The sequence below is a fragment of the Engraulis encrasicolus genome, chromosome 15, assembly GCF_034702125.1.
Source record: "Engraulis encrasicolus isolate BLACKSEA-1 chromosome 15, IST_EnEncr_1.0, whole genome shotgun sequence".
Taxonomy (NCBI): domain Eukaryota; kingdom Metazoa; phylum Chordata; class Actinopteri; order Clupeiformes; family Engraulidae; genus Engraulis; species Engraulis encrasicolus.
The window spans coordinates 34946091-34964715 of NC_085871.1; the positions used below are offsets into that span (position 1 = coordinate 34946091).

Here is an 18625-nt window from a genome sequence, read left to right on the forward strand (position 1 = left end):
CTTGGTGGGTTGCATATTCTTGAAAACAAATGTTAAAGGTGATTTTAAGAACAGAGTTGCAGGTGCCCATCGACGGCCATTCTAAAGCTGGTTGAGATCAAATCCAAATCAGCCAAATAACAGAGACTGCAGCAAGCATGAAATAAACGGCGAGGGGGACTCTAAAAAATTGCAGACCATTCAGAAAATGGCCTTAATGTTCAGAAAAGTGGACTTCTCCTTTAAGAATCATCAGTCTTCCGAAATCACACACTCATTTGCAAATACATCCTGTCTGTGAGAGTCTACAGATCATTATTTTGACAGCTACGCAAAATCTGTGAAAGCATACGCACACATACATACACACAAGCATATGCGCACACACACACACACACACACACACACACACGCGCACACACACAAGCACACACACATGCACACACACATGCACACACTATAGGGCAAGCGTGAATTTAAAACACATTGGTTGCATAATGATGAAAATAAAGTCCATAGTGTGTAATCTCACTTCATCACCAGCATCACCCTTTTGACCCTGTAGACACAGATAAAGTCCAAAAAAAGAGAGATATACAATTTTTTACTGCGTAGTAAGACCAAAATGGTACAGTCTGTTAGTAGAGTAGAGTAGAGTAGAGTAGTTTTAGTAATCCAGAGGGAAATTAAGGTGTCTGCTGGTTTGCAGAGATACAAGACCTACTGTAGATACAAGACATACACACAAAGACCTAATATACATAATCTCACACTGCAGTAAACAGCAAAAATCTAAGTATATCAAAATGCCTTACATCAGTTAACATACACACACCCACGCTGAAGATGTGAGATTGTTTCTTAAGATTATTGCTCCAGACCAGAAAAATATTGTTCTTCTATTACAGTACATACCTTCTCTCCAGTATCCCCTCTCAGTCCCTTGTCACCCTAAAGGTAAAGACACACAAACAGTATGTATGTCACTTTGGGCCATATACATACACACATTTACCAAATCTAGTGTTTGGAACTTGCTGTGGAGAACTCACATCTTTCCCTGAGAGGCCTCGCTTTCCATCTATGCCTGGTCGGCCCTGTACAGCAATAAAATAGAAAAGAGAAAGAAAAGAAAAATGAGCATAAACCAAACCAAGACAGGAAGATAAATGTTGATTAATTGGCTGGCAGACTCGGTCCTCCAGTGTTCAGTGAGCTTATAGATTAAACAAAAGAAATCTAGAGATAATGACGGACCTTCAAGGTACACTGTGCAGGAAATGGTCAAAAAAGGTACTGCAACTACGCTGCACATTGAAACTGGGCTGCCTATTGCCAAATTGGATCTTTTCATGAAAGTTTACTGAGCAATTAACTAATATTTTCTTGTATGGCCTAAGTATAGTCATTTTCGCAGCTAAAAATGGCTATTTCTGTAAATTCAAAATGGCCGACCTTGGAGAAGAGACCCCTTTTCATGTATGAAAAGTGCAATTTTCCCAGTCATAATGAATACTTAGAATTTGATGCTGGTGGTAAGTATTCATGACAAAGGTAACATTAGTGAATGGGTAGCATACATTCTGGAAATAAACCTTTAAAATAAATGAAGACGTTTCAAAATCTGATCACTTTTTTCAATACTTTGTTTAGCTCACTACTTTTTGAAGAATAAGAAAAGATGTGATAAAAAAAAAAATACCAGAACCGATCTTTGAAGTGTGATGTTATTAGGCTGTTGGAGATAGGATTCTGATGTAAGGTATGGCTCTTTTTGCTCAGAGCAAAATCTGGTTTTCCATTATTGGAGACCTTCATCTGGCTTATTAATACTTTCAAAGATGACAACATCCCCGTAATAATGACAAGCTTTTTCTTCTAAAATATTCTCAGTGTAGAAGTATATGTTTTCCAACACCAACAAAGGCAGGCAGGCCTGGCATGGTGTTTAATATTTCATATTTTCTTCTGATATTTTAGTCACATTGTTTTTCTGATGATGCAAAAATATGAAGGTAGATGTAGACTCACAGGAGACCCAGGGAGACCAGGCATCCCAGCAATGCCCACTCGACCACTGTCACCTTTATCTCCTCTCTGCCGCGGATGCAATAGAGATCACCACGCACGAACACAAAAACACAGAGGGACCGACACAGAGGGACACACACATACAGATACAGAAGGAGAGACACAGACAGACACAAACAGACAGACAGACAGACAGAGACACACAAGTACACGTACACGTACAGTGTACACGCAAGTGCACGTGCACACACGCACGCACACACACACACACACACACACACACACACACACACACACACACACACACACACACACACACACACACACACACACACACACACACACACACACACACACACACACACACACACACACACACACACACACACACCATATACAGAGATTTAAGAGTCATCAATCTTCCGAAATCACACACTCATTTGCATACACATCCTGTCAGTGAGAGTCTACAGATCATTATTTCAAAAAGTACGTAAAGTCAGTGAAAGTACTCCTTCCTGAATAAAAAAAAACCCCAAACCTCTCAAATCAGGTGTTTTATAAAAACAGATATGAAAAAAGTTGGAAAAGGAAATAGGAAAAATGTTGAGAACACAACATGAAAGCCCAGCCCCTCTGGATATGAGTAATTAGAGGGAGTGATTAAGACCGTGATTAGCTGTCATTGTGCTAACGATGAACGATAACGAGCGAGACACTGACAAGAGACTTACGTAGATACGCATACAGACACACCTTTTTCTTTAGAGCGCAGAAGAAAAAAAATAATAATATGAAGAAGAAGAATAACACATTTGTTTTGCATGGCACTTTTCATGGTACTCAAGGACGCTTGAAATGAACTAGGGTCACTCACACGGTATTTCGAATTCAAGGTTGCTGTACTCATTCACTTGGTTATGACACATAAGGAGTGGCGTGTGTGCGTGTGTGCGTGTGTGTGTGTGTGTGTGTACGCCCGTGACTCATCCCCATAATGGAATGCAAAAACAGGTAGTGGGTGTGGAGCTCACCAGTCCAGGTTCTCCTTTCTTCCCTGGTTCACCCTGAGGAGGGCACATCAAAACAGCGAAGTTGGCGGTGGAATATTTATCAGCATCAAACTAGCTCAAGTTAGCGCACTTATTCACATATTCACATATTCATGTGAAGCCCCTCTAGCAAGAAAATATGAGAGAACATAAAAAAAACACAACATGCTAACAAACTTTGCCAACATACAGCAGTTACAATATTTTTGTTTCGTTTTTCACTGTGCATTTTCTCCTCATTTTTGAGTGTGTGCGTGTGTTTGTATGTGTGTGTATTGACACATGGGGGTGGGTATGCAAATGTATCTGTGTGTGCGCGTGCATGCTTGTGCGTGTGCATGGTGTGTGTGCAGGTGCATGCACGTCGATTGATCAGAAACGCACCTTGGATCCAGGTGCACCATCTATGCCGTCTGCTCCATCTCTCCCAGAACCGACCCCACCCTGTGAGGAGCACAGCCAAGCAAACATGAATCATTTGTAGAGAAAAGCACTTCCACATATAGATCTTATTTTGATTTATTGGGTAGCAGGACAGTCAGACAGATACCGTTTCGGCCAAAGCTATCTTCAACAACTAAAAACTTTTCTCTTGAAAATGTTCACTAATGATGCCGTTTCACACACCCAAAAACTTAATTTAGTTATCTTAGCAATGAAAAAAAAACATGAATCATCAGACATCAAGGTGTGTAAAAATCTTTTTTTTTGCTTCAATACAAAACGTAGAAAAATTAAATCAATCGCCCCCTCATAAATGGACATGGTATTACAAGCAGACGTACCGATGTTTTGCCAGGGGGGCCTGGTTTCCCTTCTGGACCCTGTGGAGGTGGAGGTGAGCAAGACAAGATGATGAAATAGAAAAGTGAAAGTGAAAAAAAGAAATGAAAAGACATTTAAAAAAAAAAAGATAGTTCATGGGTTTAGCAGAAAGTGGGGAATGGAACAGCAGTGAAAAGTCTAGAATGAGGGGTACAATGTAATGGTTTAGAACAAGCCTAGCAATATAGAGCGGTGCAACAAGCCTAGAAATGTACAGTATAGCAGTGTAAAAGTTGTACCATTGGGCCAGGATCACCCCTCGCGCCAGGTGGGCCTGGATCTCCTGCGTCTCCCTGGCAACCACAGACAGACAGACAGACAGACAGACAGAGAAATGAACAGACAGACAGAGCATCAGACAGACAGTCACATAGTTCATATCATCAAATATCATTTATCATTTCTTTTTAGTGTTATACAAATGTAATTTTTTGTGTTTTACTTGCTGATTTTTTCCTATAAATCTATTTGGGGTAGAGATGTTGGACTGCTTAGCCTGTAGTGATGAAGAGCTTTGATGTGGATGTGTGACTGTGTGTAATGTATGTTTTTGATGTTTATAGGGACCCCCTCGAAAAAGAGATGGAACATCTCAAGGGGCTATCCCTTAATAAAAGAATTGAATAGTCTATCAGAAAGGAAATAAAGATGACTGAGATTATCACAACATTCTCAGACACAAATCATCACTGTAATTCAGTAATTAAAATCACAATTGTTATTTGCCAAAGTCACCTTTATCACTCTGGCCAGGACATTGTCACCACCCGATGAAGTCACCTGTGGACCAAAACAGACACTTTTACTTTTAGTCCTTTTAGTCCTAGTTTTTTAGCATTTGACAAGAGAGAGGATACCAACATTTTTTTAAAGATATTTTTTTGGTCTTTAAGACTTTATTATGGACAGTACAGTACCAGAGGAAGACTGGAAGGGAATGGGGAGAGAGATGGGGAGGGGTCTGCAAAAGTCCCGGGCCGGGAATCCAACCCGGGTCAGCAGCATGGCAGGCAAGTGCCCTACCGGATGGCCACGGCAGGGCCGAGAATACCAACATTTGAACAGAATCTGTTTGACTTACATGGGCAGATCCAGGTGGTCCTGGTTTCCCCTGTGTGGGCATGATACAGCAGATGAATCACAAACAGGAATGAAATCAAACATTAACCACCAGATATAGCACACTATATTTTCAACTCTCTCAGTGTGTTATGGTAAAACAATACAACTTTAATAGACCTTGAATAATTTATCTGGAATTGTTCATCTCGCAGATTCTACCTTATGTATATTGATTTTCATCATGTCACGGATTTAAGTTCTCACCGGCGTGTTTAAAAATATATCTGTCATTGTTATTATTAATTACAGGGTATTGTGAATGCAGAGGGTTTATTGTGAGTGCAGTGTAAGGAGCGAAGTGAAGCATACCGGCTCTCCACGGTCTCCCTTGGGTCCCTCTGGGCCCTGAAATGCATTTATATTTAATTGGTACAAAATCACCTACAACCTCTTATTAGCAGCATGGGAGGGGGAAAATGAATGAATCAATAATAATGCTGCTACTACTACTACTACTACTACTACTACTACTACTACTACTACTACTACTACTACTACTACTACTACTACTACTACTACTACTACAGTACTACTACTACAGTACTATTACTACTACTACTACTACTACTACTACTACTACTACTACTTCTACTACTACAACAAACAAATAAACAAGCATTCTTACATTCCTATTTTTTCTTATTTAAAGCTGATGTAAAAACAGTAAACAAATGAAAAAGGCAGTCATTAAACACAGATACAAGATGTACAACAGCACAGAGCCTTCTGCAACTGCAACTGCACCTCCACTTCTTTCCTTTTGGTGCAGTGAGCTTCTACTCTGCCAATCCACACAGTATTGACCTCACAGTGCAGAGGGCTTCTGTTTTGTGGATGAAGTAAGCTTTTACTCACCGGCAAGCCGATCTTTCCTTGCTCGCCCTTCTCCCCTGAATCACCTGGTCGTCCTGGCAGGCCTAGTGGGCCCTACATTCACAACCGGGACAATGACAACACACAGACAAATGAAATAAAATGGGCGGAAATGGATGCTTAAGGATCTATTCTGATGTGTCCGCATCCAACTTGAAAACATTGGCCTCCAACATTTGATCAGTTCACACACCTACTATAGTGTTGGCACAAAAGATCTGGTGCAAATTCATCAATTTGTTAGAAAAAAAAGTTGGAGTTGAAGTAGGACCATCAACGTAGTGTATTTACACTAAGAACCAAAAGAGACAAGTTGTAAGCAACTGGACATGAAGATGCCTCACCTATGGTATTTTGTAAAGCCCTCCTCAGACCTGTTGCTATCTGCACAGATAAGACAATGTGTGAAGTGTTTCCTAAATGAGGTGTGAGGGTGCATGTCCTTACCCTCACGCCCCTGTCTCCCGGCCCCCCTGGTGCCCCTGGGTCACCCTGTGGGAAGAACAACACACCCATCAGACATGACAAGATCATTGAAATGGCACACATCAACTTTTTAAGTATTTCAATTTTTTATTTTATTTTATTGGTCTTCTCAGTCACAAAGTGGAAGTCTGCAACTTGCTTCCGTCATGTTACCTTGAAATGTCATGGGATTCCAAAAGCAGTTCATAAAATAGCCCATTGCGCAAAAAAGACAAATTTTTCTAGCTCTCGTCCCAAAGCCTGTAGTTTTCTTTTCTACAAACTTTCAGCTCTCCCTTGGTTAGCCTAACCAAACAAATTTGGGCGTGTCGGTAGCTGCCCAATCACACGACTTTGCTGACAGGACAGGACAGGAAGTTGAATACTTCTTTATTTTTTTTTATTTTATTGAAATAATTTATTTAAATTATTTTACAGTTTATTTTAATGATATATTTTATTTATTGGGAATCACGTGCATTTATCAACTGCAGATTTAGTCGTTTTCAACTTCAAGTGCTCTGGTAATTCATGTACTGTACAACTTCCAAAATCCCAAGCTTCACGTATGTATATGTCAACAAGAAAAGTTTCAGATGGCAGCTTTAATGTTAGTGAAAACACTGTTTTGTTGTTTGAATATTAGGCAACAATAAACCAATTCCAGAGGCCTCATGTAGAAAGACTGGTTTTCATGCCGATTCATGTGGTACCGTACTATGTCCAATGTCACCTGAAATTTAGTACACCTGCACTTTTTCATGTTAAGACAGTATTAGTACATCTGCTGTGAAAAGGTTATGACGGAGGCCCAATTGAGGCCCAATTTCCCCTAATGTTACCTTAAAATCATATTTAAAGAACAAAAAATATTCATGGTAATAGACTTGATGTTTTTTTCATGAAACTTTTTGGAAAGTAACTTAAGAATTATTAGTACAAAGATTGTTTACATCCATTGAGACCTTAAGATGCTTCATCCATTGGTTGTAATGATCATGTAAGAAAAGAGACGGGAGATACAGGTCTGTGCTTATGGATGGTGAGTGGGTGAGGGAAACAGGTAGGAGGCTTGGACAGAGATTATGAAGATCAATTAAGCGGATAAGGAAGACTAATCTGCTCTGATAATTACACTTGAAATGTCTTTCTGATAGCATGTTTTTAATTGCCATGGTTCTGATCATTTTCGTGACCTTTCACCTCAAGTGTATTACACTGCACATCGTCTTGTTCTCAGTTTTTTTCTGAAGTTTGACAGGCGTTGGATCCTTATCTCCCTGAATGACTATATCAGATGTACCAAAATTAAGCTATAGGGTTACCTTGTCTAAATGTGAGTGCATAGTTATACATACAGTGCCCTCCATTATTATTGGCACCCCTGGTTGAGATGTGTTTTTTAGCTTCCAATTATTATTATTTTTCTCTAAATAATATGGGACCTTAATGGAAAAAAAGAGAAAAATCCAACCTTCAATACAAGTGCATTTATTCAGGGGGGGAAAAATCCCACATAAAGAAATAATTATTTGACATCAAATAATGTGTGTCACAATTATTAGCACCCCTGTTGTTAATATTTTGTACAACCCCCTTTTGCCAACAAAACAGCACCTAATCTTCTCCTATAATGTTTCACAAGATGGGAAAAGACAGAAAGAGGGATCTTCAGCCATTCCTCTTTGCAGAATCTCTCTAAATCATCCAGAGACCTGGGTCCTCTCCTCTGTACTCTCCTCTTCAGCTCACCCCACAGGTTCTCAATGGGGTTGAGGTCTGGGGACTGAGATGGCCATGGGAGGAGCTTGATTTTGTGTCTGGTTAACCATTTCTGTGTAGATTTGGCCATATGTTTAGGGTCATTGTCTTGCTGAAAGACCCAGCGACGACCCATCTTCAGCTTTTTGGCAGAGGGCAACAGATTTTGATTTAAAATGTCCTGGTATTTCAAAGCATTCATGATGCCATGCACCCTAACAAGGTTCCCAGGGCCTTTGGAAGCGAAACAGCCCCACAGCATCACTGACCCACCCCCATACTTCACAGTGGGTATGAGGTGCTTTTCAGCATGCGCATCTTTCGTGGCACGCCAGACCCACTTAGAGTGTTTGTTGCCAAAAAGCTCAATCTTGGTCTCATCTGACCAAAGCACACGGTCCCAGTTGAAGCCCCAATACCGCTGGGCGAACTCCAGACGTTTGCGTTTATGACTGTGAGTGAGGAAAGGTTTTCTCCGTGCATGCCTCCCAAACAGCTTGTTGGCGTGTAGACAGCGCCTGATGGTTGATTTGGAGACTTTGTGACCCCAGGATGCTACCATTTGTTGTAATTCTGTAACAGTGAGCTTTGGAGATATTTTGATTTCTCTTACCATCCTCCTCACTGTGCGTGGTGGCAAAATAAACTTGGGTCCTCGTCCAGGCTTGTTTACCACTGTTCCAGTTGTTTTGAACTTCTTAATTATTCCTCTCACAGTAGATATGGGCAGCTGCAGTTGAGTGGCAATCTTCTTGTAGCCTCTGCCTGACCTGTGAAGGTCGACGCACATCTGCCTCACTTGTATGCTGTGTTCCTTTGTCTTTCCCATGTTTAAGAGTGGATAAGAGAAATGGCCTCGGTGTCACGTCATAGTTATACCCCAGGGAAACAGGAAGTGATGAATTACTAATTAAATGTTCCTACATACTCTGGTAAACTTTGTAAACTACTGTAGAAATGACAGAAATGCTTCAATTATATTTATTTCCTGGGAATTGTTAAGGGTGCCAATAATTGTGGAACAGGTGATTTAATGAAAAATAATTATTTTTTAGTCAGGGATTTTTTTTATTTTCCTACAATTCATTTGAGTTGAAGGCTACATTTTCCTAAAATTTTCAGTGTGACAGTATTCTTCTGCAATAAACACTGAATTTATTTTAAGGCTTTTAACACATCTCAACCAGGGGTGCCAATAATTATGGAGGGCACTGTAGTTTGTACGTATGTGAGATCTGTTTTCTAACTTACCTTAAGTCCAACATCCCCTTTGAATCCTGCGTCACCCTATAGTAAAAAAAACAAGCAAAACATTATGTAGGTACATGATGATGTACGTCAACTTTGCGGACACACACACGTACACATGCATGTACGCATTCACGCACACACATACACACAAACACACACACACACACACACACACACACACACACACACACCACTAAGTGTCCCATTCCAAACCCAAACAGACTTGGCTAAGTGAGTATTACCGTAGTAGCAGCCCCTGTCGGATCTTACTTACATCTTTACCTCTTAGTCCAGGGGCGCCGGGGTTGCCAGGGAAACCAACGGTTCCTTTCTCCCCCTTGGAGCCGTCATTGCCCTGAAGAACGAAATGAGGCATTCTGAAGTTCGAGTATCACTAGCATGGGTACCATAAAAGGTTGTCGAGTGTTATGAAGAATCCACGTACAAAGTCACCAATTTCGGTTCTTCCGTTGAAGCTAGCACTAACCATACATGCAAAATGAAATCCAATATAAAAAGATTTTAGTTTCTGAAGTTTGTGATTAAGTTTTTCCTCATAAATAGACATAATCAGTAAACGATCTCCAACTTACTTTGGCTCCAGGCTTCCCAGAGAGTCCAACATTTCCCTGATAAATAAACAAAGGGGCAGATAGATGATTTAAACAGATTGAATCTTGCGGCAACTTGAGGCAACAATCTTCTTTTCTGTTGCCTAACATGACTTTCTCAAAAACACGTTGAATCCGACTGAAGAAGACAATGCAGCCAAAAACATTTCATCACTGGTACTGACTGGCATATCTAGTGCATAACTGACCAAAAACATTACATCACCTCTCTACCTACCCACAGAAGGTCTAAGTACACAGACTTTAAATCATGTACAGCTCTGCTCTATACTTGACCCAGGTACGATCCTCCACACTGATACCGATACACTGGAGTCAAAGGTCTCAGTGGAAAAAACAAAGCTTGACCAAAGTATGATCATAGGAGTGTAAGGCCCGCGGTATGCTTGCTGTAGGATACACGTGCGCGGGCACAATTCGTGCACGAGTGGTTCATGTCAATTTTACGCCCGTTAGATACTGCAACTAGGTGCGTTAGGAGCGATATCTTCAAAGTTGCTCAGGGCGATCGTAAGAAAGACTGCACAGTTCCTGCTTCTGAAGAAAACGACCATCGCGGCAACTTTTCAAGAGCGTCTCATTGAGTTACAAACATTCAATTTGCGATTTCCCCATTGCACTTTGTCAAAGGAGTGTGCAAATGTTGAAGTAGTAGCAGTATTGTCCTTTTTTTGTTTTGTTTACAGTCTGTACAGTCTGTTCTCTCTGCCCACTGGATGACACCGCCAGTATTTTGCGTGTTGGTCTACTACTTTTAAAGCAAGCATGTGCAGTCGGTTGCTTGCGGTGATGCGCATAATTTGCTGCTCGCAGCAAGCTTACAGAGGGCTTAAATCACAGCCTCCATGACGATATGATTCGATATCGATATCTTAAAGGTACACTGTGTAAGATTTTTTGCTGTTTATTTCCAGAATTCATGCTACCCATTCACTAATGTTACCTTTTTCATGAATACTAACCACCACCATCAAATTCTAAGTATTCATTATGACTGGAAAATTTGCATTTTTCATACATGAAAAGGGGGATCTTCTCCATGGTCCGCCATTTTGAATTTCTTGAAATAGCTATTTTTAGCTACAAAAATGACTGTACTTGGACCATACTAGAAAATATTAGTTTATTATTCAGTTAACGATCATGAAAAGATCAAATTTGGCAATAGGCAACCCAGTTTCAATAAGTAGCATAGTTGCAGTACCTTTTTTGACCATTTCCTGCACAGTGCACTTTTAAGGCAGTGATTTGATTATTTTTGGATACTTAAAGGTGCACTGTGCAGGAAATGGTCAAAAAAAGGTACTGCAACTATGCTACTTATTGAAACTGGGTTGCCTATTGCCAAATTTGATCTTTACATGAAAGTTTACTAGGTATGAAACAAATATTTTATAGTATGGTCCAAGTACAGTCATTTTTGCAGCTAGAAAAGGCTATTTTTCGAAATTCAAAATGGCGGACCATGGAGAAGATCCCCCTTTTCATGTATGAAAAGTGCAATTTTTCCAGTCATAATGAAAACTTAGAATTTGATGCTGGTGGTAAGTATTCATGAAAAAGGTGACATTAGTGAATGGGCAGCATGAATTCTGGAAATAAACAACTAAAAATCTCACACAGTGCCCCACGATACGATCGATTAAATTTTTTCCAATTACTTTTCCACTTCTATTATGTAATGGAGCTAGGGCATTGGGCAGGGGCCAGCAATTTGATTATTTTCGATACTTAAGGATGCCCCACAATACGATTCGATCGATGCATCGATACATATAGATTATTATTATTTACCCCCTAGATACAGAGTCACACAACTCACCCTCTCTCCAGTGTCTCCCTTGGGGCCTGGCTGCCCAGGAATGCCAAAGCCAGGACCACCCTGCAGATACCACAGCAAACAAAGTTTATCCCTTAGCGCAGAACCTGTTAAAACTTACTGTCACCAAAATTCTAATGGCTATTTCTTAACCTGTTAGTTAAGGCTCTCGGTACTGTCATAGCAATGTTGTTATGATTTAGTCGAGTATTTTCAGCAAATAGTGAATAGGTCCGACCGGTGACCCCCATCTGCAGTAAGAGGCTACGGAAGACCAATGGTGTGTTCCATTACTCGCCCTCTGTACTGTGTACCTTGTTTAAGTGCAGTGAAGTACCCTTTCCACCCTCCGCGATTCACGAGGCGAGTACATTCCGATTCCCGTTCTGTCTGATACACTTAACGGAAATGACGGTTGGTCGCGTGTCATCAGAGTTTACCAACCGCCAATTTGCAATTCATCACGGAAGGCCCTGTTCGTTATGCTGACACTTTTTAAAGTTACCCCTGTCTCTAATACACATGGCGATTGTCTTTGGAATCAAAACTATGCTATCATCACGGAGATTCAGCCGTTTGACAGATCTGACACTCAACTACGTAACAAACATGGCGGCCGTTGAGTGCGAAAAGTGTACAGTTACTCCACACTTCGAAAAATGGCCGTTTTGGGGGCGTTATCCGGGTAATTTACAGTACCCTTTACCGCCGCAATTAGAAATGGATCACCCTGCGTACCCAAACACAGGGCGGTAAGGGCAGAAAGGGCGGAAAGGGCGGAAACTACAGTACGAGTATTGGAACACACATCATGACCTACAATGTATTGCCTACATCTCTTTCGTTTACCCCTGCTGTTTTGATAACTGCTTTGCAAATAATTCCATATGGACATGGACAAGATGACAACTATTCAGACAACTAACAGACCAACATCTAACATGGCATACAGTTTAACAGGACGACAAAAAACAATTGAGCATTTTTTGAAAAGAGTATACTGTATATATTTGTGCTATTCTAAATAATGAATCAATCAATTTTAAGTGGGTACACTGAAATCCCTACAATTTTGAAGTGGGTATACTCCGTATACCTGTGTTCTACGTAGACTACACCACTGTCAATTGATGAGCAACACTCACCTTCACTCCCTTGTCCCCTTGCTCTCCCTTTATGCCTTGAGGTCCAACAGGCCCCACTGGTCCCGTGTCCCCCTGTCATTTTCAAAACAGAACAATATGTTACAAGTAGATTTTTTTTTCAGTACAGGGTATTGGTCGCAGTCTGTAGAGCATTATATAGGGTAGGGATGCAAATGATTAATCGACTAATCGACTTTAATCGATCAATGCATTAATCGATTAAAAAAACATTAATCACAATTAATCGCCAATTCAACTGACTAGAGACCCAAGTGAAATGGGCATGAGAAAAGTGTGAGTGAAGAGGGGTGTGAATATTGGGAATATTTAAATCACCTTTGGATTAAAGAATTGAAATAGAATTCATTTAAATGTGGTATTTTATCTCAATTTTTTAATCATTTTTTTAGATTAAGTAGGTTTTTTTCGAGAAACATTGAGATTTCGGGGGGAAAACGCCGCTTATCAATTAATCGTAAGTCGATCGATAAGGCTATCAACTAATGATTAATGAATTAATCGATAATTTGCATCCCTAATATAGGGTCACAGTAGGTGCCTTGCTCAATGGCACTTTTCTCCATGCGTTATGGTGTAGGGTTGGGAAAAGGTTGTGATTCCAGCCCGTAAGCCAAGGCTATATCACATTTCATGTTTTCTCAAAATTCACAAATCTAGTGAACATTCCAGCTAATTTGCTGTAAACTTTTGCAATATTAGTATTTAACATTTTCTGAACAGCTCTCATAACAAACATCAATTAATAGGACTTTGAAGAAGGTGTAGCAACACCGAAACGTTGGTCGGGTGCAGTGGCGGAACAAGTGCAATCAGGGCCCCAGGGCAAGACACTGATATGGCATTCCATACAGCCTGCCAAGGTCACAATAGGGCCCCCACCACCAATACAAGAGGGCCCTAGGCCCAGGGGCAAATGCCCTGCTTGCCCCTACTATATCTCTGCCCCTGGTCGGGTGTGTGCACAGAGTAAAGTCTTGAAAACTAAGCTGCAGTGTGCTCAAGCCTCTCCTTTCTAGTGATGTCTGTCCCACTGTAATGCACCTGCAAGCTGAGTGATGGATGATGCGTAGAGTCCCAATTCATCAATTAATAGGACTCAAGAATGTGGGAGGGTTTTGTGTTTACCTCTCACATGTGTATTGTTGTTATTATTTGAAGAAAAACCAAATAAAAAAAATAGACTCAAGAATAAACCCCATCTTGCCCACAGGAGTGTAAACACATGCTGTTATTTTGCCACTGCTCACAGAGACGGCATATGGTGTTGTACCTGTGTGATAGCGCCATAAACAATGAATTACACTCAGCTAAAAGCCATCGATTTTACTATGTACTAATTGTGGCATACCTAGTCTGAGCGCGATTTTTAAGGTTGGATTGGGATTTCCAATTAATTATTTTATTATTGATTCAATGTACCGTAACTCCATTGATATTGCTTAAAATCTGAATCACATCTGTTTTTCTTTCTTTCTGGGAAATTCCACCCTGTGCATAGTGTTGTATTATGGCAGCCTGTAAGGTCCACTTACCCGAGCACCTTTTTTCCCCGTAGGCCCAAGAATCTGTTTTGGAAAATGGTATTAAAACAGTCAGAAAATAAATCAAGACGTCAATCATATCATACTGTATTCAATGTTCAATAATACTCAACTATAACCCTTACATATATATTTTTTCTTACCCCTTTGGCTGGATCACCAGGAGGTCCCTGTAGTCCCTTTATAATGAATGAATGAATATGATGATTAAAATGAATAAATTAATCCAAGAATGAATTAATGAACAAATGAATGAACAAATGAATGAACGAACGAACTAATGAATGAATGAATGAATGAATGAATGAATGAATGAATGAATGAATGAATGAATGAATGAATGAATGAATGAAGCTTATTGTCATTGTGCAATGATGAACAATAAATGACAAACAATGCACTGTACAGTATGAACGAATGAACGAATGAATGAATGAATGAATGAATGAATGAATGAATGAATGAATGAATGAATGAATGAATGAATGAATGAATGAATGAACGATGCTTGTCATTGTGCAATGCTAAACAATGGCATGATAAGATAGAGATGTGGTGTATCACCAACAATCCCAATCTGTTACTGCAAGCCAAAAATGACTTGACCTTACCAAATCACCTTTAGGTCCATCAAATCCTTGGAAACCCTGTTTAAATAAAAGGCATAATTTCAAATGGTTGCTGGGATTGAACACACAATATACACATAAACACTTTAAAAAAAGACTGTGGCAAATATGACTAATTTAAGATGATGAAGACTAATGAGAGTTGATGTACAATAATATTTCTTGAGCAATAATTTCTTTTAAAAATTTGAGTCCATTAAGCTCTCAGAGTACATTTTTTGTTATGCTCATCTCATGCAATGCTATTCTCATTTCAGAGATAATTACGCTACTCGCATACATATGTATCCTGTTCAATACCACGTCATTCTCATTTTAACTCTTCGTTAACTTCACTTACATACCATCAGCCCATTCAATCTCATACAGCTTGTTAGCACCCTACCAACATTTCCCCCTCCTCTCTGATCATTAGTGGTCAGTAACAGGGCTAATGGTGCTGCTAATCGACCAGGAGCTTCGCTCACACACACACACACACTCCTCATCAAAGCATTTAGCCCAATCAGATCAAAGAGTTGGTTAAATTGAGACTGCCCATCAGTCAATTAAAAACACTTCTTATTTGAACTTCAATCGTCCAGTTCTAATTGTGACTGAAATCTATATCAGTCAGTGTGGCAAAGAATATTTTGATCAATTTTCACCAACTTGCCCTACACTATATACAGATATTTTAACAAGCCGAGTGTGTCTGAAGAACTGTATCCTTTCCTGTAACCGTTAAACACAAGTGGACAGAGCAAGTGACACTTCTTCCAATACGCTCCAACTACAACCCCATCTAGCTTGAGATTTATTCTGCTGTTTTGTTTTCTTCTTCCTATTTCTGTCTTGGAGAGGGGATTAAAAAAGAAAAAGAAAAAGGAGGGCATGTCTTTTTAATTAACGCCGATGGAGACAGTCTCAGGTAGGTATCGTATCGGCCTCAACCCCGGGCTAAAATCCATCCCTGGCTGCTCGGTCTATGACTGGCCTAGCAGAGGTGGAGGTGGATGAACGGACAGAGTGGAGCGGTGAGGTGAGGTGTGGTGCGCTCCTCCTCTGCACTAATCAAAGGCCTTAATTTCCCCTGGGTAAAACTCACCCACCCACTGTCCATATTAATAACTCACACGTCTAATCATCACACATCTGCAAAAGGAAAAGAGTAAAAAGTTGAAGAGCTGTGGCTGAGTGTCTGTACGGTAGGTATAAACGTGTGTGGTCTATGGAACTGCATACTATATGTATATGTTTGAGTAGTAGAGTAGAGTAGAGTATCGTTTATTGATCCCAGGGGGAGATTAAGGTGTAGCATACACACATAAATAAAGACATTGCCCACAAGACATAACACACATATTTACACACAAAATAATCATATTTCATAATCATAAAATGTGTTGCATACATTTTGCCAAGGTGTGCAGGTGTGAGTTCAAATGGGGGAAGTTTGTAAAAAAAAAGCATAGGAGAAAGAGAGCGAGAGAGCGAGAGAGCGAGAGAGAGAGAGAGAGAGAGAGAGAGAGAGAGAGAGAGAGAGAGAGAGAGACATGAGATTAGAGACATCAGACAGTTTACCTCTCAATCCTAAGTGTACAAGGTGTGTGTATGATACCTGTGTCAGACCTTTCGTAGCCACGTACCTGAATTCCTTGAGGACCAGCAGGCCCCGTTTCCCCTCTGTCTCCCTGGAAAAGATAAAAAAAAACACTTTTTTACAGAGCATTGGTGCGTATAACAACATGATACTGGCCATGAAACATGTGCAGTATGACCTTTATTTTAAGGGTTTATTTGCAAAACGGTGTATCTCCATTTTTTGACTTTTGCATGTTATTAAAGGAAATGACTGTTCAGAGGTCATATCACCCATATGTGAATTTTTACATATTATTTATATAATTTTTAAATATTTTGAGAACATACTTTTTTAAGCTATATAAAATGCATTTTGTAATGCATTCCAATGGAATGCCCAATACAAAAATGTCAATTTCCCAACATTCTGTAAAATGGAGATACACCGTTTTGCAAATAAAGCCTTCATTTTAAGGCTGCTAGATTATGAGAAAAATCAGCATCAAGATTATTTCAATCGATATGGATATCATGATTTTTTTTAACAATATTTCTTTTAAAGGGACACTGTGTGAGATTTTTATCTGTTTATTTCCAGAATCCATGCTACCCATTCAATAATGTTACCTTTTTCGTGAATACTTATCACCACCATCAACTTCTAAGTATTCATTACGACTGGAAAAAATACACTTTTCATACATGAAAAGGGGGATCTTTCCCATGGTCCGCCATTTTGAATTTCCAGAAATAGCTATTTTAGCTGTAAAAATGACTGTACTTGGGTCATACTATAAAATATTCATGTATTACTTCGTAAACTTTCATGAAAAGATAAAATTTGACCTTAGACTGTCGTTTTCAATGAGCAGCATAGTTGCAGTACCTTTTTTGACCATTTCCTGCACAGTGTCCCTTTAAAGACAAACAATTGTGCAAAACAATTCACAATCTTCCCTCCCTGCAGCAGTGTGAGTGGAGGGCCATAGAGAAACACACAGTGGTGTTCTGCACGAGTGTTGGTTAGCAAGTCTGCTCTGTGCTCGTAATGGCTCAAGTGGAGGGGAATGTACAGTATTGCGCTTAGCGTAACCTACCTTTTGGCAGTATAGACAAATGACAAAGTATTGTCTCAACTCGATAGTATGAAATTTGGTATTGTTTCACAACAATATTGATATCATGAAATAAATTATATATATTGCACAGCCCTACTTTATTGTATGCCTGCTAGTACTGTACACACATCATACTGTATCCATCTTGCCTGTGCTGTATTGAACAGTTTGTATGCAACACCAATTGATTCTAGTGAAAGTTTTGCCTCATTACAGTGTACAGCATTCTACAAAACCCACTTGACTCGCCTAGGGCAGCTATTACAATGTACAGGTAAATTGGGCATCACACTCCCAGGACATGAATAGCACCAGGAACAGTCCAGTAAGCCTGATCAGTAGCTCTCCACCTCTCCAAGACTATCAGTGGTGCAAACAAACTGAAAAAGCTGAGTTTCATCCAGTGCTTCACCTTGCACGTAATTTGTTAAGGCGGCCACCTTCACAACAAACCCTCTACCACCTTGACTAGGTCCCCCTGAAAAGATCTTGTATTGTGAATTTATAAAGTTGCTTCACCAAATTTGTTTTAACTTTTCAGGTTTTCATGCCATATTTGAAAGGAAACTGCGCCACTTAGTCGTGTGTTCCAATGATGATAGTGGGCATGTCTGATACCAGCTGATACCAGCTAACCCACTAACAACCTTGACTAACAACAATTCTGTGGCAAACACTGGCTTCACCGTAATGATGACTACTCCAGTTCAAGCTCACCGTGGAGTAGTTTTACTTTGCATGCAGATGTGGCCTTCTGCGATGCAAGCAGAGCCAACGCGTAACGGGCTGCTGACTCCG

General features: G+C 40.0%; 1 protein-coding gene across 1 annotated transcript in view; it reads right to left on the minus strand.

Annotated features, from left to right (window-relative positions):
• Window positions 1-18625, minus strand: part of col7a1l (collagen type VII alpha 1-like) — a 145862-nt gene that overhangs the window by 50865 nt on the left and 76372 nt on the right. The window contains exons 40-61 of the mRNA XM_063217728.1: window positions 16775-16819; window positions 15129-15164; window positions 14661-14696; window positions 14509-14541; window positions 12956-13027; window positions 11814-11873; window positions 9953-9988; window positions 9634-9714; window positions 9360-9395; window positions 6330-6374; window positions 5865-5936; window positions 5319-5354; window positions 4969-4998; window positions 4623-4667; window positions 4127-4180; window positions 3848-3886; window positions 3447-3506; window positions 3045-3077; window positions 2011-2076; window positions 1032-1076; window positions 895-930; window positions 512-538 (exon numbers count right to left, since the gene is read on the minus strand). Of these exons, the coding sequence (XP_063073798.1) occupies window positions 512-538; window positions 895-930; window positions 1032-1076; window positions 2011-2076; window positions 3045-3077; window positions 3447-3506; window positions 3848-3886; window positions 4127-4180; window positions 4623-4667; window positions 4969-4998; window positions 5319-5354; window positions 5865-5936; window positions 6330-6374; window positions 9360-9395; window positions 9634-9714; window positions 9953-9988; window positions 11814-11873; window positions 12956-13027; window positions 14509-14541; window positions 14661-14696; window positions 15129-15164; window positions 16775-16819 (1023 nt within the window). The remainder of the gene's footprint in view (window positions 1-511; window positions 539-894; window positions 931-1031; window positions 1077-2010; window positions 2077-3044; window positions 3078-3446; window positions 3507-3847; window positions 3887-4126; window positions 4181-4622; window positions 4668-4968; window positions 4999-5318; window positions 5355-5864; window positions 5937-6329; window positions 6375-9359; window positions 9396-9633; window positions 9715-9952; window positions 9989-11813; window positions 11874-12955; window positions 13028-14508; window positions 14542-14660; window positions 14697-15128; window positions 15165-16774; window positions 16820-18625) is intronic.